This window comes from Rhea americana, unplaced genomic scaffold (assembly GCF_003343005.1).
Source record: "Rhea americana isolate MKP2758 unplaced genomic scaffold, rheAme1 scaffold_228, whole genome shotgun sequence".
NCBI lineage: Eukaryota > Metazoa > Chordata > Aves > Rheiformes > Rheidae > Rhea > Rhea americana.
The window spans coordinates 1145465-1172785 of record NW_028186344.1 but is presented as its reverse complement, the minus strand read 5'-3'; the positions used below and the strand labels follow the sequence as shown (position 1 = coordinate 1172785).

Below are 27321 nucleotides of genomic sequence, written 5' to 3'. Positions count from 1 at the left end.
AAACAGTTAAAATTGTCCATTTTATGTGCAATTAAATGGTGGCTTCAACCTAGCTCTTACAGCACACACGTCCTTATAAAAGCCAGCTCTCAGCTGCCTCAACAAAGGAGATGGGGACTGATGGGGCATGAAGAATCAAGAAGCCATCCATCCCATGGCACAGACCTGTCACCTGGGACAAGGCACAGCAGGTGGCAGGTCAGCATGAAGCAGGACCACCAGGGCTACACTCATTCCTGCAGAGGATCTCTGACATGCCTCTGAGAGGCAAGAAATATTACTTGACATCCAGGAAACCTCCACAGCCCAGAGGTTTATGTGCCTTTCCCTAACTCACATAACAGGTCTCTGCAAGAGACAGGACCAGATTCCCTATTTTATTCTACCCTAACCATTATAAAGCTACAATATGTAAAATAATCTTCCCTTTGSCATGTCATCTTGCAGTGGACCACCCCTAAAATGAAAACTCCTTTCACTTACAGGCAACTCCTACAAACCGCTGGTGCTCTGCAAGCTGTGCTAGATTGAGCCCATGACCTTGACACTATCAAGGTGATCAGAACATAGTTGCGTATAACACAGAGTGACTTGTTCAAACTACCATGGAGTACGAGATACCTGAACAAGAAGGAATATATTTAACAGTCCTCTCATTCCTCACACTTCATACTCTCTGGGCTGCTTCTATTCCTAAACACCTTCCTAAGAATAAATTAATAAAAAATAAACATAGGAATGGAAAATTTCCAAGTATAAAGCATTACTGAAGCAAACRATTGAACTAAGGCAGTTCAGAAAAGCATGTCTACAATGTCAGTTCAAACTCCCAGCAGAGGCACATACTTACGACTCCCATTCAGCAAACACCATGTGCTTAACTTTGTGATGATTTGAACAGGCTCACTCAGGTAGCAAAGTCAATGTTACACATACATTCAAATATGTGCATCTACATGTACACACAGAACATGTACCATGCAGTGTTGTGCTCACAGCGTGCAGGATATGCATACTGATTGCTTTTGTTATAGCCTCCACAAGTAAGGATGTAAGTTGGAGAAGATGTACAGGTTTAAGTAAAAAACAACAACAACAAAAAACACAAACAAAACCACAAAAAACATAAACATGAATAGTTTTAGCAGAACTTTTTTTTTTCTTTTGCCCAGGCGCACCCTCTGTGGACAATAAGCCAGGCACCCCGCACGAATCAGCTGCAAGCCCCCGCACAGCCCCCGTCTGCCCCGGGGCCGCCACCGCTCCCCAGCCCCGCGGAAATCCACTGCTGCTGCTGCGGGCGCAGTGGCGGCCCCCCCMCGCCCTCGACCGGGCAACGCAGGGGCCGCCTCCTGGGCCGCCTCCCGGACGCAGGGCCGGAGACAGGGCTGCATCCCGGACGCGGCGACGGGAGCTGTGGCAGGTGCGCGGCAGCGGCTGCGCTGCGCTGTCCGCCGCTTCTTCGCTGCAAGGCTCAGAGAGGCCTTCAGGGAGACGAAAAGCCACCCGAAATGTGGGTGAGCGTATTGCTTCTCCAGAGGTAAGAGGGGGGAAAAGACCTATGCGGAAAGTTACAGGAAGCTCACTTCAAAATCCAGTTTTCAGCTGAGGAAAGCCTGGTAGCTGCTCCGTATAGAGCGCCTCCGAGCTTTGTTGTCCCCCACCTCTCCCAGGCCCCGTCACCAGCCCAACACCTGCAAGCTCCCAGCCGCGGCCACCATGTCTCCAACGAGAAGCTGGTATCCAACTTATCTATTAGTAATTGCCTCTCTGATAGCAGCACCGTTCCAAAGCCAGGAGTGTTTGGTAGAGAAAATGGAAAATACCATCATCAACATAAACTTAGCTCTCTCCAAAGGCGTCAARGGTACAGAACCAGTTTATGCTTCAACTCCAGAAGCTTGCATAAGTGCTTGCTGCTTGGGAGAAAAACTATCAGGTAAGGTTTTCCTCTTTGATTTTTTCTGTTACTGCTTGTGGAACACTTGTAATTTGTCTCAGCTTGTGCAGCTTCTCCAGGGGAAGGGGCAAGGCACTTCTGTGTATTTGACACTGAAACATTAATTTATCTGTTACCAGGAATATTAACTGTTTGTGATCGTGCTCCTGTTTTGCTTAACATATTAGCCAGTGATATTAGATCTTAATGTCAGAGTCCTGAATGTTCATTGCAGTAAAGAATCAGAGGAGCAGTTTTAAGGGCTAAAACCTCTTAGACCCCTACCCTCCAAGAGGTATAAACCATAATTAGCAGACACACCATGAAGTAACTGTCATGTTGTGCTGCATTTAATTTCAGCCAGAAACGGGAGTGTTTACCCTTCTCTGTGCTTGCTGTTTTTCATCAAGCCCTTAGAGCAGTGTTAAGTACAGCAGCAAATAAAAATGACGGTTAAGGATGACCCAGAAAGCAGGTACAAGCCAGGAGACTCCTGAGATGTGATASGAGAAGTGAATAAATAATTCCCCTTCACGAAAGTAATAATGAGGAGGTTTTCCTGTTTATGAGAGTTTGTAAGCCAGAAAATACTACATAAAGTGGTGCCATTGTGGTAGTGTCTGCAGATAGCCCTTGGATGTGGGGCGAATGAGGGCTTAGACTCATCACATTCTTTCTCTGAGTCTATTTGCACAGGAAGAGGAAGGGGTGACCCTTCGTATCTTGCCTTTGGGCCATTGTTTTGCAGTCCCTGTGCTGCTTTTCCTGTAGGAGTGTGATGCGTGAGCTGCTTTCCTCTTACTCACACTAGGAAAATTTTAAATTAACAAAGTACAACTCATCAAGATGCTACAAAAGTTATTGCTGCTGAAATATGTATATATCATCTTTTGCAGGAGACAAAAAGTGTAACTTGATGATTTTCGATGCTCGAAGGACAAGCACACATCCTAACTGCTACCTGTTTTATTGCCCTAGCACAGAGGCCTGTCCAACAAAACCGGCTATAGGACTTGTGAGCTACAAGATAACTAGAGGTAAATCATAGGAAAAGCCATGGATCCCTACACTAGATGCTTTTTGCACTTGTACTCCTTTCAGTTTCAAGTAGATGTCTGGGGGTTGAATTTTTAGCAAAAGATTTTAAAAGAAGCACTCTAAAAATTGGGAAATGCTTTTCTTTTGCCTTAAGAGCAAGGGACAGGAGAGTGTGTAGGGAGCATCTACACAGGCTTGGCTTCCCAGCTGGAGTAACAACATCCTCATCRTTATGAAATTCCCATGCATTAGATTCACAACTTCTCATAGTTTTCTCCTTGCTGAAAGGAACAGGAACATGATAATCTTGTAGCTGTCTGCATATTCAAAGAGTTCACACTACACTGATGATGATGATGCATGTACAAGGAGAAATACTGAGCAAATGTTAGGTAAGCCTCAGAGCATCACTGTGATGTTAGTGAGTAATTGGCTATGGTAATAGTATGGTGTAGTAATTACTTTCTGTTTCCAGTTAGGGAACCTGAAGCACAAACGCAAAGAAACTAAACTCAAAGCTTTATGGCATGTGGGCTGCACACTCTGAAATTTCTTACTATCTGTGCTGTGGCAGTTTGTTTTACTTGTTGGCTGACATCAGCTGGCACCAGGCTTGTTTGAACTCCTCAGATAAGAAACTGAGAATTAGACTGTCCTGCCAAGGTTTCATAAGGASGTTTTAGAGTGGCTGCTTGAGAGAGCAGAAATTTAGTGTTTCCAGGGGCTGAACTTCTACTAAAAAGCACACTTTTCCTAAAGGAACTATGCACAGAGCAACTGTAAGGGTATACAGAAAGATTATTCACATAATGTTACCAAATAATTTTGTGCAGACACAATCACACAGGAATGGGGCAAGAGCAGTGTGCAATGAGTGGGTTGTGTGTCTGTAAGATTGTTATTGCACCCTCTCTTTTCTCCAGCCCTTTCTCCCCCGGATGAATACAGTGAATGCAAACAAGGAAACAAGAAATRTGATTATGCTTTTGTCCTGCAAATGCTGTAATGGCTCAGTTAAAAACTTGATTGCCTATGCTGTCTGTTTTTCATTATGCATTTTTTTGGCTTCTGTGATCACTGAATTATAGAAAGATTATGCTAACTTATTTACATTATATTCATATAATAAGCTTTCAAAGTAGCTACCGTGTAGTGTCAGTACTGACAACCCTTTCAAGCTTTGTTTTTCCAAATGAAAATATGCRTATGGTTACACTGAAACCCAAATTTAAAGTGAGGAATAAAACTATTGGTAACAAAGAAAGCAACTTAAAATACTGAAGACGTACAGTAGCAACATTTTGTTTTTAACTATTTTGGCAGCCTGTTAACTAATGGAAACAACCTATGACTTGTGAAATAAAGCGTTTCCTGGTTCTGGTAGCAAAGAGCTCTTGCTGGAAGAGGAAGAGCATTTCTGGTTTCTGTTGTCTGTGTACTTTTGTGGAGCTTGGTTTTTCCACCCCATTTGGTCACCCAGGCAAGACTGGCAGATTCCATCAAAGCATGCTCAGAAAGTGTTTATTATCAGCAGGAAAACCAGAGGCTTCAGCAGGGCTATTATGGTTTTTATGTCTTTTTAAAAGGTGGCTTGTATAGTGCCTTGCTCTTTCCCACCAACAAGCAGAGCTGCTCTAGTACCACAGCTCTGCCTCGCACGTGGCAGTTCTGAGCAAGCACATTTGGTAGTTTATAATCTAACAGGGAGACAACAGATACCATACAGTCCACGCTTCATGCTGAAAATGTGGAGTAGAGTTAGTTAATGCAGGCAGTCACATTAATTAAGTGCTGCAGAGTAGCAACAATGCTCAACTCTCATACGGGGCTTGTAGCTTCCAAGCATTGTTATGCCTGTCTTGCAGATAGGGATACTGAGCCCCCGTCTTGCTTTGTCAGACTACACAATTTTTCTATTGAAATGTGTGGCTTCTGTTGGAGAAAAGAGTCCATGGGAGCACCCTGGGAACAAGGAATGAGCAACGAGCTGAGGGCCAGCTGGGTGGCACTGACCAGCCACTTCCTCGKTGGTGCGGAAATGTGTGCAGCACCGCAGGAGCAGCCCAGAGTTCGGCTGCTTTGCCATATGGTTTCTGATTAGGTAGTGCCTGAGCATTTTGTTATTTCAAGTCATTTCCTAAAATCAGAATGTGGCTTTTCTATAAGTCAGCCCTTGTGGTAGAAGTCCATTTAGGATTTTTCTTTGCTAACAAGCTGGTACTTGGCTGGAAGATTGTGATAAAAATTGGTGTCTGTGGTTCAAGGTAAGTTGCTGTGCTTTTGTTTAAAGCATTGCATTTTTTTTTCGCACTTCAGTTTCTATTAGAGTCGGAAAGCTTGGAAACATTAGAACAGCAGCTGGATAGGCTTCTCTATATGTATAATAAAACAGAAATAAATAAATTTGAATGAGTTCCTAGCTGAAAAAGAAGTGACCGTGAAAATATCATAGACGTTTTGTTATTTCAATTCCACTGGAGTAAACTAACCTCTTTGTTTCTATAAAAGAGAAGAGTGAGAGTCAGAACTGCTCAGAGCATGTYTCTGTGGCAGCTGGACAATAAGAGTAAAGGTCTGTGTCAGCTACCCAGCCTTTCCACAAACTTTTGGGCTATGGCTGGATTTATATTTAAAAAGCATATTTTACCACAATACCAGAAAAATTGAATTCACTGGCTTTACCAGGCATTTTGGAACTTGTGCATTATTTGCTTGCATTCTCCAAGCAGGATATTAAAGTTCCTGAATTATTTCAGTGGCAATTTCATGCAACATGTAGGGAAAACACTTTGCTGTATGGAAAACATTCAATATGTCTGTAAATAGATGTCTTAGGGACATCTTGTCTGTGTAATAAAATATCAGAATGACACAGTCACATGCATGGAAGTGGAGTAAAGCACTATTACATACTTATTCCAGATGATCCTGAAACTTAAGAGAGTCAATTACCTTGGTGGAAATATGTAAGTCTAACGAATGAAAGTGAGGTCGATAATATCTACTTCTTTATTGACAGATACTGAAAATGGATTGAAGGCAATGAGCCTACTCACTTTGCTTTTCACCTCTGAATAAATACATGCATGCAATATATGCATATTGCACAAAACTTGACCAAATCTRGGTGACGGTTCTGCCCAGGTGAATTACGTACAAAGTTGCAGTCAGGGTCTGTTGTTCCCAGGTTTGAAGTTGAGAGGTCTTGTGACACAGACAGAATTTAAAAGTCACTCTGCATATTTAAAATAAAGGATGATCTTGATGCCTCAGATTTATCAGCCATTACTTTCTGGACTCCTTCTATACTTCTTTTACAAAAAAATAAAAATGATCAGAGTAAGCCTGTGGTAGTCAAAAATAGATTGAATAATTAAATACCAGTATTTCCTTTGTGTTTCTAGACACCCATGCTCTGGAGCATACATCCATCAAAAATGTACACTCTTTGGATGCTGAAGCCTTTATTTCTCGCAGTCCAATGAACCATCTGAATCATACCACTGATTTGCAACAATCTGACTTTCATCCAGCAGCTGCACTCCTGAACCACATGGCCAAGCATATAGACAGTAGTGAATTTCATACAGCTTCGCCTGAAATAGGAGGGGCAAAACATACTGAGAGCTTAGACTCCACCCCACGACAGAAAGTAGATAACCTGCCACCAGCTAAGGTGTCTTTCACAGTTCTAACTGGAAAACCCTCTGCTTTACTCCTCACAACTCAGTCTGGTGTCTCTGAACTCAGCAGTTCCACCGCTGCTCCTCTGCCTAAGAGTGTCAYCAGCTCTCAGCCAGCTGCTGCTGAACCTGGTGCACTTACCACCAGCACAGTGACCTTTCTACCTAGAGCTGAACCTGGCAGCCCAACTGCCAGTGTTTCTGCTGCTCACATTCCTCTTTCCAGCCCTAAATCTTCTGCTTCTACCGCTACAACCAAATGGGTGACCACAAATGACAGCACTGAGCCAAGGTGGAGAAGGCCAGCCACCCCTTGGGTGCCAGCAGCTGTCTCCTCCAATGACACCAACCTCCTCTCTTCTTCAGATTTCTCCAGGTCTAGTAATGAGTCCCCTGTGCCTTTCCAAAATAACCATCAGGGTTATGAACCATCTGATTCAAAAAGCTACTTGCTGGAGGGCCGTCTGAGGTGGGAAGATGTTGTTCAGATAGGAGAAAAAAGCAGTCTTGTAGCAGCATTACTTTTTGGGGTGATATTYTTGTTATTAGTTATGGCACTGACAGGGAAGAAAGTCCATGAATCTCTTCAGAAGAGACATGATACAAGGCTGGATTATTTGATCAATGGAACGTATGCAGATGTGTGATGGGAAGGGAGAGGGAAATGTTCAGTTAGGAGCAAAGGTGTTTATTGCTGAGAGATCTGCTCTGAAACCGAGCAGTAGGTGCTGAAATCTTAGAAGAGAATGTATTCTGTTTTGGCCTCAAATGGGAAAGCAGCAGATGGTTTTGGCTGGGAAGAGAACTCGTATTTCTACACTGAGCTGTAATATATAACATTTAGTGTATTACTAAATCTTAATAATAAACACTCAAATCCAAGGTAAGCTAAGAAGTTCTTTATTTTAAGGAGAAAAATCATCTGAAGAGCTTAATCAATACTCTATGACAAGATTAGTGGAACAGAAGTACATCTAACGTTGAGTACTTGTGCAGCATATGAGCATTTTCAGTGCTATTTTGCCCCCAGATGCCCTAGTATTTCACAGGATTCTGGCAATGCTATTTATTGTATCTGTAGCCTTCAAGGAGTACTTGGTAGCAGAGTTTTGCATCTGAGTGGTTTTAGGTCCAAACAGTAAAAATTGCACTCTAAATGCCGTACGTTGGTTAACTCTCCTTAGTTATGTGAAGTTTATCTATGTTTAATAGTTTTGCCTGCATAGCTTATGCCTTTATCTTATCTGTCCTTCAAATCACATGCTGCAAGTCTGAGTTTGCCTTTTCCAAAGAAATTGCCACCTGCTAACACACTGTTTTTTTTCCAGTATGTGTCAGAAAGAGGTTTTGTCACATCAAAATCAAGCAAGGTGTAATCAAGCTCTTCCATGGCAAAGACCTACCCAGGTCACTTGGCACCTGCATGAAAGAGAATCCATTCTAATCTATCTAAATTTATAACAGGTGAGACCTGCCACTAGTCATAGAGCAGGCAGAAGCTTGTGAGGGGGCCTTAGTAAAGACAACAGCTTTCTTTGGCAGAAGACATAGAATAGATGTGGTCTCCAATTCCTTAACATCTGGAAGGAGTGAAGAGTAGTAAGAAAGTTTGAAAGGCAATCTATGCGCAAGGCTGCCAACCTTAGAGAAGTTTACAACAACCAACAGAAACAGATAAATGAGCCTCCATATCTTCGACTTCTGCATTTTCCTACTTCCCTCAGCAAGCTTTTGAAGAGCCGCTCACCTYGTTGCTGGACTTACTGTCCCTCTCGAATACCGGAAATTTTCCTGCTCTCAAAGCACATCTTTTTTCTCTTCTATGGTCATCTTTGTATGGCTGATAACAGTCAAACCTGCTGTAAGTTTCCTTGCTTCTGGAACAGATGAATGAGGGTGTGTTTAAGCATTTAATATTTACCACACAACTTTCAGTTCCATATTATTCACATTTTTTGCCCACCCCTACCCTGTCTAAACTGTTTTGCAGAATAAAAGACTGGCTGACAAAGTATCTGTGTGGCAGGCAGCATAATCATTGGCAAATCTGAGGACAGAGAGGGAAGAGTACCTCTTAAATACAAGGAAATAATGCTATTACAAAATATGAAGAGGGACTCATGTCCAAGAGGTTCTTAGATCTATCGAGTTTAGTGCAGGGGGAATCCGGAGTGATCCAAAAATGACCTCAAGGCAAGTTTTCTGAGAGCTCCAACAATAACTTCATGCAGAAGATTCTCTGAAAATTCCATTACTCAAAGATCAAAGAAAAGATATTGTTCCTTATGTCAAGAAGTTGAATTTTTACAGTATGTGGGCTCCAAACTGCTTTATAGATACAAAAACAGCTGGTATTCTACATTGCTTAAGTCTGACAACGCCTAGATGAAAACCATTCTGGATAACCTCTTAAAAGTGAACAAAATGACAAAAGAAAAATATCTCAAGTTCAATGCACTTTGTTTAACCTCAATTTCTTTTTCTTTTTTTTTTTTTTTTTAATAACTATATTCATGAGTCTCTAGTCAGGCATTGTGGAGGGGGGAAAACATTTTGGGGAATGAGTTAATAAAATGATAAGTATTATGCCCTGTCTGGGCTATAAAACTGTAGGCGCAGATCTGAGGTTGACTGCTTTTCTTAAAAGAAAAAAAAAAGAAAAAAGACAGCTTAGCGAGAAGCCTTCTCCATTGCCACCAGGAGAGGTGCTGGGAACCACCACTGAAATCTTCTCACTTATTTCTACTGCAGTAACAGATCTTTTGGAGGGAGAGATGGTATTAATTGATATGGTACAGCACAGTAGAGAGACATTCAAGAGAAGGTTGGCAGACATGTCACAGTCATTCACAACATTCAGCATATATTTTGCTAATATAATTAGAAACATCCCCCTCCAGCCTGAACAGCAAAACTATCTAGCAGCATGAATACCAGGAATACAGCAGTTAGCTCCATGTGTACCACAACTGATTTGGCAAGGAAGCTGAGCTGCTTGGCCTTTCACAATTTTTGAGTGAACGCAATGATTTTAAATGTTCTTATGTTAATCCTTTTTTACGCTGGAGCAAAGAAAAGCAGATACTAGGCAGGTGTATTGAAATACCCATTTTGTGTTATCCAGTTGTTGGATTAAGAGCAAATGGGGAGTAACGTAACTCGTCTGGGTCATTCTGCAGGGGAATTAAGAAACTACGTTCGAACGCTAGAGGGCAGCAACAGTTTATTAGATAGAATTGAGAAATTTGAGGTCAATTCAAAAATATTTTATCTAGCTCAGTTTTTAACTTTCTAATCAAGAGCTATTTCATTGTGAAAATGTTTTATAGGAAAGCTGTCCTGTTCTTGGTGCAGGATTCTATATGCCCACTTTTTAAGCTACTTACTATTATCACATAGTGGTAGTGAACCGCTATAGAAAAAAATAAAACATTAAATGCATTATCTTCTGTATTTTAATAACGTTAAATCAGGTTGTATTCCTAGTCACATATTGGCATTCTCAGTTAATAAAGTAGGAGAAAGAGAATTCCCATAACTCTTCTTTAAACAATGATACTAAGTGTATACACTTTGGAGCTTATTTATTTGTCTGGATAATGCTCTTGCAGTATGAAAGAGTAAAGGAGTGAGATGGAGCAACTGTAAAATATCCATCAAGTTTATGTTACGCTTTTCAGCATTGCTTATGTAAAATTTCTGTGAACGCCTCTGTTTTCCACTGCTTGCTCCTTTGGTTTTAAAGGTGCCCCACACTCCTTGATGTGAAGTGAACAAGCAGCAAAAAAATTTTGCAGATAGTTCAGGAACGGAACAAATCTGTTTGTAGTAAGGAGAAAATAAGGTATAATCTTCCCACTCTAAAAGTAAATAAAAGTGTCTTATTTCTGATCTAAAAATAAAATCCAAATTTTGTAACTTGATCATCAACCATCACGGTATGGTGACAGGCCATGCATTTCGGTGAACTCTTTCTAAGCCTTGATTTTAATGACTGAAGAGTGTAATAAATGCTGTAGCTGCTTGTTTCATGTTGTTGTTCTATTACGCTGAGTGAACAGCAGATGTGTAAAATACAAAGTTATATAGAGTGTCATGAACAAAACTGTTCTGTGGTGCTGTACAGTAAGGCAAATAGAAAGCCCACATTTTAGGATAACCATGGCAAACTATCATAAAGAAATAAACTAAATTGCAGCTCTATTTGAGATGGGTGAGGGAAAAGCACACAGCTCCCTACCTTGAAGGGCAGCAAACTCACTATCGCATATTCTCTTCAACAAGTGCTGCCATTTGTTAGAATTGCTGTATAACCAGGAAATCCTTATACTCAGGATTCTTGTCAAGTAAATTATCAACCAACAAACCAGTCCAAAAAAAAAAAAAAAAAAAAAAAAAAAAAAAAAAAAAAAAAAAAAAAAAAAAAAAAGGAAAAGAAAAAAAAAAGAAAAGAGAAAAGAATTACATGGGAAGAGTTTCAAAACTCAGTTTTCTTTTTCTTCCTCCTACAAAACCACGTGAGTGGATTTGAATCTGATAACACCTTTAGGTGCTATTTTGGATTTTGCCCTCCATCCCACACTTTGCTGATACAAACATGGAGTTTATTGTGCCATTATAACATTCAGCATTTACCATATGGCACCCCTTCACAGAGACGAGCTAGACTTCGTGCTCCATCACATTCCTGAAAGTGGCCTGACTACACTGCTGGGTGCTTCCCAGCATTAATCCTTCTCTCATGCAGATAGTATACCTCTATAGTTATGGGATAGCAGCAGCCCCTCATTGTTCAAAAGTCTTGCACTTCTCTTGGAAGAGTATACTTGCTACTCACAGCTGTTTTACCAGCCTCCTGATGGATAGGTCTCCTGAACTGTTAGGGTATGTTGAATGGTTTTCTTCGTCTTTAGGAAGCTTACACTCACTCACTCTCACACTTTAGACTTGCTTTTTTCTCCTAGACCCCTGCAGTTCTTCAGAATATTGAAGGCTAAACCATAAAAATGCTGTTCTTTTTCCTCTTTATGCTTGACTGAGAGCTTATGAACAATGAATGAATGTATTTTTAATTTCAGTATAACTATGTTGGATCACTGCTGTCTGTATGTTATATTGGCTCACTTCACGAAAAACCATCTGAGAGCTGTGCATTAACTCTTCTGCTTTGTTTCTTCTCTCCTTCCTACCTGCAAAATTTCGTTGTCTTCAGTGGCAAAAAAGGTTTCAATATTCAGCATCTGGAAGATGTTCTCATTTCTACTTTTTGTTTTGCTTCTAAAAACACATTGAAAATTCCATCATACTAATAACAGAAGAAAGACCCTAGTATAGTTACCAGATAATCTGTGCATTCTGTATTTTCTCTAAGGAATTTAACATGCATTTTAACATCCAGAACAACTTCAAGCTGTTATAGGTTAGACTGGCTGAGCCATAGGCATGCTTTGAAATATTTACTCATTTGTAGTCCTCATGAAGACCACAAAAGTGCTTCTTAAAAATGCTAGGATTGTCAGGATGGCTATATGCCCCTTCAAACATGACTGAAAGGAGCCTGCTATTTAGTGGAGTTTCTGAGTTTCTAAGTAAGCTTTCCTGTTTGCTTGTAGGAAGGMGTCTTTTTTTCCCTACCCTAAATCCAACTTCCACTGACCCTACTGAAATTCTCTTGTGTAGCCCAAGTAACTTATGAATGAGATGATGCCTTTATTTCAGGCCATGTGCTACTGACTTTGTGCATGCAGCTCCCATATATGTCAGTGGGAGGTCCTTGTGCAAACAGTTTATAGCTGTTAAGTCAGGTCCTCCCACTTAGGGGCTCATAACTTTCAAAAACAATTGCCTTACAGGATGATACAATTTCTCAGCCCCCAGTAAATTTCTCAGTAAAATTTATGAAAGACTTTTGACAACAATTTCCCAGTTGCTTCTGATTATTTAACTATGACAACATTTTCCTTGTTTCGTTTCAGAGCATGAAATAAGGAGTTCAAGTGTTTTTCCATCACGTGATGACTGAGGCACTATTTCTGGAAAGAATCCAGATTTGGCACATGCTATATGTTGCCCTTACTGAGCACTCTGTTTCAGAAAGGCCAAAAATAATTTGTTTGTGAGGGAGCATTTTAAACAAGTGAGAACAGCTTGCGCTATGATGCTTGCTGCTAATCTTAACAAGATACATGCGTGGCTTTCCTACACAGACAAATACATAAAACGATGGCATACCCCATTCAAATGAGTGCTGTAAAGGGTAGCACATTTTGAGAAGTGACAAACCTGACCACTGAACTCTGTCCATGTTTTGTCTAGCAAGGAGTGCGTGCTTCTCCAGACATGTGTTCGAGACTCCATCTAGAGGGTAATTCAAGTGCTTTGATGTTTTAGTTCCTTGCAGCTCCCCAAAATTGGTATCATTGGTAACAGCAGACCAGTCAGTGGTGAATCCATTAATTGCTAGATAATGTGATTTCCAGTAACTCAATGTGCAGAATAGCCAAAGAGCCACCATAGAACTGCTTGTAGCCCATATGCAGTCCCAGTGAAGCATACCCAGGAGTATCTCCTGGCTCTGTAAACATCATAAGTTTGAAACACAGACAAAGGTTATCCTGGGCAGAAATCTAACCTGAATTAAATGGGGGTCGATGCAGCAGCTGGGGGCCATAACCCTGCACAACAGCAAGTTACCATGCATTAGTATTAATTGTCCCCAAGTGAGACACTTCTTGCGTCTGGCTGCGCGCTGACACCTACAGCCAGCTAAGATTATAGAAAGATCCTAGGCCTGAAAGGCGAATTAAAAAGATGAATTTTGGTTTTAGGGTAAAGTTTTTAACTCTGTCACTGAACATGATGTTTTTTCCCTTTAGTTAATTTTCAGCTGATTGTATGTTGATTATACCCCAGTTAGATACCCCCTTCATTGTCGGTCTCATGATGGACCAGTTAAAACAAGATAGGTTTCCTCAGGAATGATTTTGCATATTCCACATGTGGTTTTTGACCTAAAATGTAATAAATTTGGTTTACATCTTTAACTCAGCTTAACTCCAAATTTTATTCTACTGTCATCAGTGTCTATCTTCTACCTTCTTTTTCTGTGCAGCATTGTCTACTCAATGTTGCTCAAGATCGAAGGTTTTACACAAGGAATGAAAAGGGGAATTTGCCCTTCGATTTGTGGGGTTTTGTTTTGCTTTTGTTTTAAGATTTTCCTGTTTAAAACTGAATAGTATTTTAAACTCAGATTATAATGTTCTGAATTTTACTTCTTATGAAATAGTGTCTATGTAACAAAATAATTAATCCATATGTCAAGGAGCCAGTGCTGCACAATACTGAAAAAGTCCTTATGAATCTACTGAAATGAAAAATAATACCTCAGAAAAAGCAGACTCTGTTCTTTGTTTGTCTTAAAGAGCCATGACAAGTGCTCCAGCTACACCATAGGCATGAGTCTCAATGTTTTCTGTTCACTTAAGTATAAATCATTGCTCATTTCTAATGGACAGATCAATAAAAAGAACTGACAGATGCATAGCTGAATGTTACAAACTTTCTGCTYGGAAACTAGGAGAGCTGCTGGGGCACGGAATGAGACTAATCATAATAGCTGTTCTGCTTATACACTACAATCACTCAGGGGAGGAAATGAAATACATAAAGTGAGAGGAAACGCCTTCTGTCCAAACCTTGCTGTATTGTAAATAAAAATACAGTAAGTGCAGAACTAGGGGCAGTAGACAAAGTGGACACAACAACTGAAAAACTGGTATATATGAACACTCTTCAAACTTTTTTTTTCTCCTGTGTTTAAATGGTTTGGGTCTTTGGCTCCCACTGCTTTTCTTTAACATTGCAGTCAGGATGCCTTTTGATATATAGCATTTATGATTTACTGCTGCTACAATGTACTGTAGGAAGCACATACACTCATTAATAATTGCTCCAGTTAAAGTGCCAAGATTCCTAAACCATAAATGAATGAAGAGGTCTGAATTSGCATTTCTTTCTCCTCTTGAAGCCTTGCTAATTAAAAAAAATTGTTTGGTCAAAATAGCATTTTAAATGTATTGTTCAAAGATCTCTCAATATGTCAAGATTAAATGGGGATTTTGTTCTGCATAAGCTCTTCTCAAATCATTCTAAAGGCATTAGATTTTTCACAATTGTAGTAAGGAAAAAAATAGTAAAAGTTGCATTAACTGAAAAACGTGTTGGAAGGGGCTTTATGACACCTGGCTATTCAGATACAGCTCATTGTCTTTTACGCAAAGATCCATGTGACCAAGTACTATCTCTGCGGATTTGGTTGGGGAGGTGGAGGAAGAAGGAAGGAAGAAAAGTGGATTGGATACACTACCTCTAATCACTTTTTTTTTCCCCTTGGGAGGAGAAAATAGAATCTATTTATTACTAAACTGAATATGATGGCTCTTTAAGAATATCTTTACAGCAGGTATAACTGTTGTGATAAATATATTGAGTGGGGAGCATCTTTCTATTGTTTGCCTTTGTCATGTGCCTGTATTTAACCACCAGCTGTACTTGAAGAGCCTTTATCGAAGTCCACACTGTAAGGAAATTATTCAAAGAACTAGTGGAGATGGAAAAACTGCAAATGAGTCTTCAGCCATGGATAACAGCTTCTCCCAACCCCTCAGCACACAAAGAATGAGTTACAGGCCTTAAGCTGAGCAAACCATTATACACAGAGCCAGTGCAAGCTTGAGGGCCTACATTTGCTCCTGCCATAAGAGGCAACAAAAATCAATAGGAGTTATTTTAGCTAGACCCAAGGGTCAACTTGTGTGGAGTTTTTTGCTGTTCCGTGTCTGCATCTCAGTATCTTTTGTGGAGGCATATGCCTGGTGCTAAGTGCTGCTGCCAGCTGATAGTGGAGCAGAGCAGAAAACATGGCACTGCGTTTCCGCTCCAAGGGCTGTGACACTGAAGCACAGCTCAAAATAAATCCAATAAATCAGAAAACAACTAACTAYGACAAATTATGGGCAAAGCCAAAGCCTTTTTGTGAAAAAGCGTAGATTGTAGAATCTGCTATTGTCTTGACAGTTCGTGAAATTAATGAAATCTTGGGATTTCATTAGTTACACTCCACTGAAAAGTAAGCAGCACTTATTAAAACTTCTAATGTCAATGTTTTGAGAAGTTGATGTTAAGATTTTAAAAAGCTCAAAAACCAAGAAGTAGGCATTTTCTCCTTGGAGTTTACTCCTTCAGGGGTAAACCTGAAGTAGTACTTTATTTTAAGCATTTTTATGATTCTGAATTTAACTGGGGACACATGTGTGTCCTATATGTTGCTCTTACTGGGCTTTAAAAGTATTTATCACAGTAGAACATAAAACYTGTAGAAAAGAGTATAGGTAATAGTTCTAAACAGTTAAAGGCATCAATTTTTCCCTGACAAATCCCTGGTAAAGTTAATACAATGAAAACCTTACTAAGACTGTATCTCCATTCTTATTTTTATTTGCTACTTATGAAGAAATTAAAAGGAAAAATCCTTTTAATTTAAAATTAATTTAAAAATCCTTTTTTTAAAAAGGATTTTCCTTGAAATATAAACTAGGTCCAACATCTTGCATTTTTGTGACTTTACCATATAAATCTCTCAGAGGGCTTATTGACGCCATTAAATCTAAAGGTTAACCATTAGAGGGCACTCTTCTCTGTTCTGTAAAAAGTGCATTAATAACTCATCAAGCTGTTCTAGCATATTGTGAGAACCTACATAACAGGTAAGAGAAACAAAGCCCCTAAAAGAGATCATGCTTGATGACCCATAGCTGTTTTCTTGAGGTGCCTAGTATCTTGGCTGAATTGCAGGCTGAATTTTTGTATCTTCTCCCTAGAGTTTGAACTGGAGAGGGATGAGCCTCTTGTCCAAAATGTAATATTCCCATGCACTTGCTGTAGTACTACATGTTAGCCCAGAAGTGGCCATTTCAAGTTGCAGATGAGCTCTTTCCCATGCATAGATGGTGTATTGCAACCTGATGTTACATAAAGTTTGAGAAGTGCTGCATGAAAGATGCTACATGATTGCTAATTACTCTGACATAATGACTTATCTTTCTGGACCATAGGCATAAATTCTAATCATTAAGCCCTGTGACTAAAAAAGTTGATGAGATGCACAATGCTTTACCAGTAACTATTTTTTAAACTTCAAAGGCTACAGTGCAAAGCATAATTGGTAAATGTTAAGGATGTGTATTGCAAAATGCTGAATTCCATAAAAGAGTTCTAAAAAGGAAGTATTTTTAAATTGTTGTTGCTTAAAATGCACGCACGTTATGGTTAATAGAGCCCAGATGCTGGCTGTTTTTGAAAATTCTAGCAAACTAAAACAAAATAGCATTTTGGTGCCTGTCAGCCTGAAATGTGATCTCTTTTAAAAGGATGTTTTAGCTGTATCAACCTAGCATTAAAGTACTTTACAAATTTTAGAACTGTAACTTTCTCAAATGACATTTTTATAATTTGGCTTTGAAATGTAGCCATGGCTAAATATTCATAAGGAAAGTATTGGGCTTGCCCTGTGGTCTAGTTGGCAGTGCCAAATTAAAGTCAGAATCCTGCATAGTTCACACTGAAAAACTGCAGCTGAAGAAGCATATCCTGAGGCACTGCTGTTTTCAACTCACTAGGAGATGGAAGAGGAGAAAGAATCAGAAGGTAAACAGACTGATCTTGGATTCTCCATCAGCACCAGTCCAAACATTCCCCCAAAAGTGTAAAGAAAATGATCAAGCTTTGGGGGTTATCTATTTCCCATTTACTCCTTGGGATATCACTGGACTCCTGTGGGAATAACTTGCCTACGCAGTCTGCCAGGCTCAAGCAGCTTCTCCTCTGTGAAGTTTTTGTTGTATGGAATTTTTTAGCCACAAAGTAGTGCATAGATCTCACCCTGAGCACCAGGCAACATCTTCTGATAAAGAAGATGGGAAAGAAAGAATGGATATTATACTTAAAGGGGAAAATAAGATAGTAGTGAAGAGCAAGGAGAAGAGGCAACTGTGTGTGTTAAAAGCAAACTTCATGGGATGTTTGGTGGGAAAATTGCCACAGAAGTTGTGGGAGTGATAGTTTTTTGCTGTGCATTGACAATCTCTGGAGAACCCTGCAGAAAACTTCAAAGACAAATGAGGTCTCATGGCCTGGATAAAACTTCTGGAACACAGAAATGACTATCAGGCCAAGGAAACATGTTGGTAAGCTACCTATCTCCTGTTGAAAAAAGTGTGTTTCATGTGGTATTAGAGCAAAAGTGAGGGACAAAATACATTGCTTATTATTGAACTTTAACAAAGAGAAATGATCTGATACTCTGTTCTTTAAAGGAGGAACACTCTGGTGAGCCAATTGCACTCYTGGAACAGGATAAACCTTATCATGTATCTTCAGCACTAAATGATGCTTAAGTTACCTAGAGCTGACTTTATTTGGGGGAAGTGTTGGAGGAAAGATTTTTGTTTATAAATAACAATTGTACGACCTAGACAAAGTGGCCAGGTGACGATGCTGGAAGTTAGGGTGTCCTGTTTATCTGTTAGATTGTTGTAACACAGACATCACTGGTGAAGTCCTCACTATGTCATGTGCCATTTTGTCAACTACACTGCTCCAGACTTGAGCTAGAGTTTCAGTATCAAATCTTGGCTTTTTCGAAGCTGGTGAAAGTTTTGCCATGGATTTCAGCAGGACCAGGATTTCACTAAAACATGCCCCTTAATTCTCATCAAAATATTCAGTGAGGGAGCTAATTGTGATAATGGTTTCTGTGATGTGGGCAGCCACAAATTCATTTGCTAAGCAGCCATCGTCTACCAACAGCATTTCCTCATTACGGTCTTGAGTCTCAGTTGTACAAAATCCCATTGCCTTCACTGGAACTCAGGGCATAGTTCAAATATGTGCTGATTTGGGCAGTCACTGCTGTTTGAAGGAGCTCTGTCTGCAATTCCTTGCTGTCCTGTGTGCTGACACAGCTGCTTGTCTGGCTGAACGAGGAACCTAGCTAGGGAACTAATCTGAGTTTAAGAAAATGCCTGCAAAAGCCATTGTATCATTGAATTACTCTCTGAGGCTGTAAAGAAGGGTATGCCTGTGTAATAGATTTCTTAGATGATGATTCAAAGGTCAGGATGCTAAGTCTGGAGGTAAGGAATGCCTGTGCAGATTTCCTAGTTGTTGAAGCCTCTGACTGGATCTGAACTAGCAAACTACAATTTCTGTTTCTAAGGATAATGAAAATAGCGAATAAGAGAAAACTCTTTCTAAAATAAAGCAGCCATTCCCACTTGCTTCATTCTGGCTTCAAGTCCAAATAAAGGAAGATAATAAATAGCTTTGAGAAAGCTCTTCTGTCAGGGGCTTGTCTGTACAAGGTAATCTTGCCTCCTACCTTACTTTGTAAGAACATCGACAGCGGAGTTTATTCTGTGTGTATGAATTAGAAGTAAGGCTGAATAACAGTTAATATATAGACTTGGTCTTGATTCCTAAGTATAGACAGGAAAATGGGTTCTAAGAAGGCTACCTAGGCTTGAATAGAGATAGAAGCATTTGACTCTACAAAGGCTTTGGGAAATATGGATAGGCTAAGGTAGGGGAAGCCAATAATTATTACATAACTTAGATGAATGGACTGTCATTAAATGACTATCAGGAAAGAAATGGGCTTGAATTATAGCAAAATGGTGAAATACATGTATGGGAGGGGCAGGAATATACAAAGTTTGAACACTAAAAATAAAACCAGTCAGCTTGGACAGCAGGGACGATGTCTTTAACAGTGACAGCAAAGAGGCAGAGGATCAGGCTCCCAAAGGAGAAGAAACCAGAATGTTTCCAGTAAAAATAGATAAGATGCTAGAGGGAATAGCATGTAGAGGAATGTATCGTATGAGCAACATTATGACTATATAGTATAAGTTTAAAAAAAAAAAACACTCAACTCTCTCTATCCGATTCCAGTTAGACCAAGCAAGTAGAGCACCGTGCTCCTGCTGTCTGTTTTTGCAACTTCTAGTTGTGACAACACGGGTAATATGTGGGTTATCTACTGTCTGGATGCATTTTTGCATGGGAAGTCTTTACCCTTGACCATGTATGTGGCTCTTAGAGTTTGCTCATCCTCCCAGCTGATACTGCAGTAACGAGAGAGGTTATTTTACCCAGTAGAGTCAAAGACAACATTTTGTAATGCAGACATGGCCTCAGGCAGGTGTTGCTCTTGAGTTGCATTGTTTACACTTTTAAGACGTTTTTTCTGCAACCTTGAAGGTTGGAAATATACTTCTTTTCGTATATAGTTTTAACTGTTGTTCACAGTCTGGTATTATCACGTGACTACAGGAGCTATAGCCTGATGCTAGAGTCAATCTACAATGCCTGGACCTTTAATCTAACCCAGATGTTACCTCCTACTGTAATCAGAAGAAAAGCTATGAAAAAATATGTTCAACAGATATGAAATTAAAAGTTAAATGTTTCCATAAGTTTCTAATAACTCTAAAAATAATACAGGCCTTTGAATGTAAGGATTTCAAATTTTGCTTCAAGTTGTTCTGCCTCATAGCTTCATGCTACTGAACAGCTGTCATATTCTGTGAGGGAGAGAGAACATGGCATATATACATTTAGACTTAGCAGCCCTTGTAGAAATCCTCATGTAGAGTTTGTAAACTGGAAAAAAAAAACACAAGAAAGCTGGAATTTGTATTGTTTAGGAGGAAAGAACAAAATAGGCAAGGAGGGAAGCCTTCTTTAGTAAGGGCATATTAGAAAATCATAAACTTTTTTTCCCAGAAAGAAAATGGTGTGTTTAAAGGGATAGTTTGTGAAAAGAGTAAGTTATGCCTAAGCACAGCATGTTAGCTAATCTTTGGTGTTCATTTGCTCTGTTTGTAACTACTGCTCAAATCAATTGTTTATGGTATTTGGTTTAGTCGGGGGGGGGGGGGAGAGGATGGGACCCAACCCCCAAAGCGCTGCAAAATAAATCACATGCCACAACATCAATTAAGCAGTAAAGTCCTACTGATAAAGGAACATATCTTAATTGCTGCTCTGAGCAAGACCAAGGTTATCACTCCTGAATGCCCAGGCAGGCGGGCATCCATTGTAACTTAATTTTCCAGTACCACTTAGGTTTTGTTTCCCCCCTGATACTGGTATGACACGGCTCGGCCCGCTCCCCGCGCGGTGTTCCTCTAACCCTCCCCCCAGCGGGCAGGCCTGGGGGAACTCAGGGACGGGGACTACCACCCCAGGCTGGAGGCACCGCCGCGGCCGCTTCCCCCCACGCCAGCCGGGCCCGGGCGCGCCGCGCCGCGCCGCCATTTGGGCCGGGGGAGCAGCCAGGTGCGGTCCGCATCGCCTGGCCGCGCCACTCAGGGTCGCCGCACGGGCCCAGCCCTACAACCTGGCCTGGCCGGCGACACGGCAGGCCTACGGGCTGGGTGGCCCCGCATTGCCCGCCATCACCTGGGGGGCATAGAAGGCACCGGAGCGGAGGGCCTTTTGTCCCGCTGCCGCTCCGCGCCTGAAAGTAGTCCCGTCCCTCCCAGGGCTGGTGTTGTTCCGAGGGCCGCATCGCANAAAAAGCAGGGGTGGAGAAAGCGCGGGGAAGAGAAAGAGTGCGTGCAGGCGGAATGCAGATGCGCAGTAGCGGTCAGGGGTAGCGCAGGGAGGTGTGTGGAAGTGGAGGGTGGCTGCTGGGCGGTCGTTGGGCGGTGCAGCGTGGCCGCGGGGGAGGCCCTATCCCTGCGCCTGTGCGCGCCGGGCGTGGGCTGGGCGGGGCCGGGCCGGGGCGAGCGGCGGGGCCGCATAGGGGAGTGGCKGTGGCGCTGGCAGTGAGGCGGTAGCGGCCGGGCCGGTATGGAGGGAAGCGGTTGCTGCCGCGGCGGCAGCACGGGGGAGGCGGCCTGCTAGGCGGTGGCGAAGTACGATTTGCGCCGTTGCCCTTCCCTGCTCCCCTTTTTCTCCTTCTTCTCCTCCCCGCCGCCTGCCCGAAAGTATGAACTGGCAGTGGCGAGGCTGCTCCTCTCCGCCTCTGCTTCCCCGCCGCCGCCGGTGAGAGGGGAGCGAGGGAAGATGGGGGCTGTCCTGCGCAGCCTACTCGCCTGCAGTTTTTGTTCCCTGATGAGAGGTGAGCGGGGCGGCGGGGGGAGGGGAGGGGCGGGTAGGAAAAGTTGATGGGGTTGTTGCGAGGGGCCATGTTGTGTGAATCCAGTAGGGGAAGGCCTTGGCGGCCGGGCCGGGCCGGGCTCCCCGCGCCGCCGCCGTCCCGACCTGCCTTGCCCTGCCTCGGCGGCGCCGCGCCTGCCCCGGCGCGATCGCCTCTCGGGCAGCTCTCCGAACGCCAGGCAGGCACCGCACGGTTGTTGTTTTCCTAAGCGCCCCCCGCCCGAGCTGGTCGTGCCTCGCCTGTCTGTCCGCTGCGGGTGGACGGCGAGGCAGGTCCAGTGAGGCGACCACCGAAACATTATGTCAGTATTGCTGTTACAGCCTTCATGCTCCCCTCCTTCCCTCTATCCGCAGAAGAAAGTCGCTTCTCTTCTTTTTCCTTTCCTCCTCTTTTTTCTCTTTAGTTTCTTTCTTTCTTTTTTTTTTTTTTTTTTTCCCCCTCTCCCTACAAGGGGCAAGCGGAGAGCCCTACACAGGGAGGAAGCCTGTTTGAAAAACTAGTATTTCACTGAAATTTTCCACACACTGAAGTAAGCGCAGTGTGTAGTTGGCAGAAGTAATGCTCCTCTCAGCTGTGCTGGGACTGTTTTGGGACTTGAGAGAAGTTTGTGTTTCCGTGGTGGGTTGTGATGAATGCTAATGTGGCCTCAAATAAGCGTTCCAGTACGCTACAAATGGATGTCACTTAAAATACCTGGTATAATTTTTATTCCTTTTCTCCTCTCTGACGTGACTTTTCCTTTTGTAGGGGATAATTGATAAGAAAAACTGAATATTTCTTTTTAGTGCAGTAAACTTAACAGCAACATCCATTTCTCTATGTTTGCTCTTCCTGGGTAGAAAGCAGCCGTGGTGTTTGCATCCATCATTTTGGTGTGTATTTGTATTTTTTTTCATGCTAGATGGAGGAGGAGATTAATTGCTAATACTTAAAGAAATCAATCACACTTTGATTTAGAAATTTAGTCTGTCACCACCGTTTGTTTTGAAAGCTGGAGTGAAGGTGGTTTTGGTTGAAGAAGCTGCTCAGTAGCTAGTTGCTTAATACTCTGGAAAAGGAAAAATTTCTTCCCCTCCATACCCCTTTTTTCTRTGGCATCTGTTTGCCATATTGTATCCTGTTTGCAAAGATACAAGTATACTTATTTAAATAGGCTGTGTAACTTTTTGTAGTCCTTCTGTGGCAGTGGATTTTCAATTTTCAGAAAGTTCAGTTGGATCTGGAGCATAGAGAAGAGTTATTTTCAGATTAGTTCATTTTATTATGTAACAACCATATCCGTTYTTAATAAAACATTCATCTGCATCTAACTTGCAGTTTAACCTAGTTCAAATGACAGCTTAAAAATCACTGTCATGTTATGTCACATAATAGTATCACTGTAACTTCTTCAAATTAATCTCCAAATAGTTGCATGTCCTTTTGCAAATACTCACTTACCTGATGATGCTTAATAAAAAATTCTGAAAAAACATTCAGTAAACTATTTGGTTCGTCTCTCTCCCTGCCTCCCTCCTTCCCTCCCTTTCTCCACATATTTGTCTACTGACAAAGATATTTGTATCAAAACAGTATGTTTGTTTCTGTACAGTTCATGTGCTCTTGTTGCTTAATAATGTACCTGAAGCCTCCATCTTCTKTTGCTGACATTGTAGTACTTTTCCTACTGGCTAATTGTTATCTTAGGTAGATATAAACTGCAGGAACAGCTGAATTCTGAAGAAAACAGAAATCCAATTTTAATACATGCATCCTCCCTAACAAACAACRTCTGTGTAAGTAGAATTGCTTTGAATAAGATGTGTTTACTTCATAAGAGGTATTAGCAGTTCCTTAATGAGGCAGTGCCAGCGTGAGTATGAATAAGTTTATACATGAAAGTAGAAGTGAAGTTTACTATTTAGTTTATGAATTCAGTGCTGTGAAGGGTGCCAAGCCAAAGTATTGGAGATTGAAACCCAGAAAATGTAATAGCATGTATCTATGGATTGCAGCATCCTCTCTGTTTAGAGAAGAGCCTCCCTATTGCTGCTAATTTAGAAAAAGCAAATGGACAGAGATTTACAGTAACTGTGATCACTAGGGAAAGAAAATGATAATAGATGTGTTTACCAGTCTGGAAAGGATTAAAATTGATAAAACTGAAAATGCAGTGTCCTGTAAGCTTATAGGGACATGGAAAAGACCAGGCACTTGCTAGCCAGAGACAGATGCACTGTACAAGACACCTCTGTACCGAAGTAATTCAAGGACTATGATGAGACAGATTCTGTAACCATTTTTAGGTCAGGTATCTGGATTTATAACGAGCAGGAGATTAATGTCATACAGCCTGCTTTGGAGGCTCTGTTTCTTTCATATTGATGGTTGATGGAAGAAATGGGTCACTTCCCTGGAACCACCAGACAATCGTCACAATCTGGTACCTCTACTGCTCTCTTGGTCCTTGGTCTGACACTGAGGATTGAGCTTTTCTCCTTTCTGAATGTGAGCAGTGTTCCTTGGAGCTGTTCCCCGAAGATGAGGAGGAGTGAGCTTGACCTGCTTCATGGCAGTTTTGCTGTGCTCTTCATGGCAGCTGTCAGTCGAGTCAGGATCTTATTAGATAACTGACAGCTGCAAAGAGGCAATAGTTGTGGCATCAGATCTGTCTAATATTTTTGTAAGTGGAGGTTTTGTTGAGGTTTAACTTATTTAAAAAAATGATAAAAAGATGGTTCTTCTTTCACAAGCATTCATGACTTACCTTTCTTCCAGAAAGAATTCTCTAGTCAGGGCACAATTGCTGTTTTATTTTGCTTTTAAATGCTGATCATACAAAAAGTGCATAAAGCTGTTGTTTGAATACAAATCTTACAAATGATACTAGTGCAGATGTACTGAGTGTTGCAGATTTCTGGGCTTAGGTCAGTTAGTGAAGAAATGAAAATGCTTGTTTGGTAATGGCCATTTTAACACTCTTGCTTCCTTTTAAGTGCTCAGAAGAGAGTTTACTTTAATTTGTTGTTTTTAATAACTTGCTTTTGGTGAACAGAACATCTTTGCTTTTTTTGTGTGTATTTTTTTTAGATAAGGACTGTTTTGTATATAGCTTAGAAGAGCTTAATGTTCAAGACTTACTGAGTTGTAAGTGAGTGGAGGTGTTTGCATGTATTTTTCTACTAAAAGTCAGAGAAGGGGACAAGGAATATGCTTTTCATTTCTGAAGCAGACAAGTTGGAGATGAAGCATGGAGGAGTTCCTGCTGGAGCTACATTATTAAGTCCCAGGTCAAGAGACCCTTTTCTAAACAATACTTGTGTGTTGACAATGAGACCTGGAAATAACCTTTCTGTAGTAATCATGGTGTATTTTTCCACCGTGAAATCAACCACGAATCAACCGTGTTCTATTCGTATTTTTTTTTAATGTGTGATTCCTTAAAAATCAGTGTTTTTCTTTTTGTCTGCCGTGATTTCTAATTCATTTCCCTCTTTTGTCTCTCCATAGAACTATCTAAGATTAGTGTGATCTAGAGTCTTTAAAAACCCACAATTACCTTAATATGTTTTGCAATTGTACCTCTAATATATTTCACTGTCATCAGATTGCTTCAGTAGTAATTCTTTTCTTTAAAAAATTAGGAACATCAGAAAGCTTGGTAGAGTGTTTGATATGTCTGGCAGGTAAGGTGAGTTACCATTTATGGAGAGGTGTTTTAAAGATATAAGGAAGCTGTATGAATGAAGCTGCAAATATCTAAACATAGGTGTATGAAGATGATGGACTCCTTGCATCCTTTAATAGGAGTTTTGTAAAGTTATTCAGCTGAAAASCTTATGTTCATAATGTTTTACAGAAGTACTGCTTAAAGGAGCAATACTCCTATTCAGGTTTCCCTTTTMCCTTGTGAATTGATTACCATCTGCATTTCCTGAGTTACAGGTAGCAAGGGGATTTGGCTGGAAATTTTAGAATAGGTAAAGGAGAAAGTTTTTGCAGGAAGATAGGTGAGGAAGAAGGGCATAGGAGCCTTTTAAACTATCTGTCTTTGGAAACTGGAGAAATCTGATTCCTTTGTACATCTGTAATCCACCTTTATGAAGTTACATCTCAAAAATGCTAGTTTCAAAATATCTGCTGTAGTGCACATAATGGGATTTACTTTTTAGTCTGAAATCAAGTAGAACACTCCTCCCCCCTCCCCCCCCCCCCCGGGAGTGGGATAGGGGAAGAAAATGGAGAGAAACAGCTCTCATCTTCTGATCTGTCACCATTCATCTCCTCTGGCAGTAAGTCTTTAGACTTAAACACTGTATTCTTTGTCCCCAGCATATTTGGCCTCATTAATTTCCTGGAAAATGCTGACTACTTGGGTTGCTTTGGTGGCTTCATCAAGAGTCCACTTCCTTTTAGTACAGAGAGGGCATATGTCACTGAGAGGCACCAAAAATGCAGCTGTTCCTAAAGCGTCACTATACGCTGCTGCTTGTGGGGAAGCCAGCTGCTGGGTCCTACCTCTGGGCATGGGAGTGTTTCTCACTTCTCCTGGAAACCCTCGCTCTTCAGCTGGTTCACTGGAGAGAAGCTTGGCTCCAAAACTACTGGAGGCTGGCCAAATTCTTTGCTGCCACTTTTTTGGTGACATTTGTGTTTTGAAAGCAATTATTGCTGGTGAAGAACAATTTATGTTGGTAAGGAATTTCTCACAGATACTTTTACTGGTCAATGATGTAGGTAGCTTAGACATGGGGGTAGGTAGCTGTCTTGCATACTTCAAAAATTTTGTTTGTTCGTATAATTTAAAGCAATTGCCATTGTTTAATTACAGTTCAACCATTGAAAGGCTATGGCTCATGGAGGTTGATCACTGGTGTGTGGACAAGATGTGTAAGATGAGCGTGCAGTGACTTCTTAAAATTCTTCTGAGTCCACCATTTTCTGTTGACAGCCCTACGAAAGGATATTTGCTAGTGRCTGTCTTTGTTAGGTGAAAGAAATTAATTCTCCTCTAATAACAACTTTTATTTATACAACATGTGCCTCACTTGTGTAGTTTGACAAGAGTTACAAAATACACACCACTGTAAACAAAGAAGCTGCATGATTCTTTTGAAATACAGTTGTCCAAGGGTTGGAAAGAGGAAGTATTGCATCTTTAATGGATTTTATGTAAATACTGGGTACTGACACCCTAAATCTTAAATAGCTTTTTCCTATTTATATTTGGCAGGCTGATTAATACATTTGAAGAGACTTCATTTAGCTGTCCACATATTCTTGTATTTGTAAATATTTATGGAAGGAGATTCACAATGTGAAAAAGTACACTATTTGCTCCACATGAGTAAAATTTGGTTTGACTACAGTAGTGGTGTTTGCAAGTAGAAATTAGTTTATCATAACTATTACTCCCTTCCATCATGTGTCTTGGTCATGAAAATCTGTTCTCTCTT

The 27321-nt window shown here is 41.0% G+C and overlaps 2 protein-coding genes across 4 annotated transcripts in view; both read left to right on the top strand.

The window, feature by feature from the left end:
- The first annotated feature begins 1380 nt into the window (after positions 1-1380).
- MANSC1 (MANSC domain containing 1) lies at positions 1381-7727 on the top strand. 2 transcript variants are annotated; one of them, XM_085305910.1, is made up of 3 exons: positions 1381-1939; positions 2923-2976; positions 6382-7727. In XM_085305910.1, the coding sequence occupies exons 1-3, from the start codon at positions 1720-1722 to the stop codon at positions 7305-7307; spliced, it is 1200 nt and encodes a 399-aa protein (XP_085162036.1). In that variant the 5' UTR covers positions 1381-1719; the 3' UTR covers positions 7308-7727. The 2 variants fall into 2 exon arrangements, with proteins under 2 accessions (XP_085162036.1, XP_085162035.1); XM_085305909.1 differs by having other exon boundaries at positions 2836-2976; positions 6382-7726.
- Positions 7728-21525: 13798 nt separating this feature from the next.
- The window catches only part of LRP6 (LDL receptor related protein 6), a 127668-nt gene continuing 121872 nt past the window's right edge, over positions 21526-27321 (top strand). For both annotated transcript variants that reach the window (XM_085305907.1, XM_085305905.1), the window contains exon 1: positions 21526-21847. In XM_085305907.1, the coding sequence (XP_085162033.1) occupies positions 21793-21847 (55 nt within the window). In that variant the 5' untranslated portion in view covers positions 21526-21792. The remainder of the gene's footprint in view (positions 21848-27321) is intronic.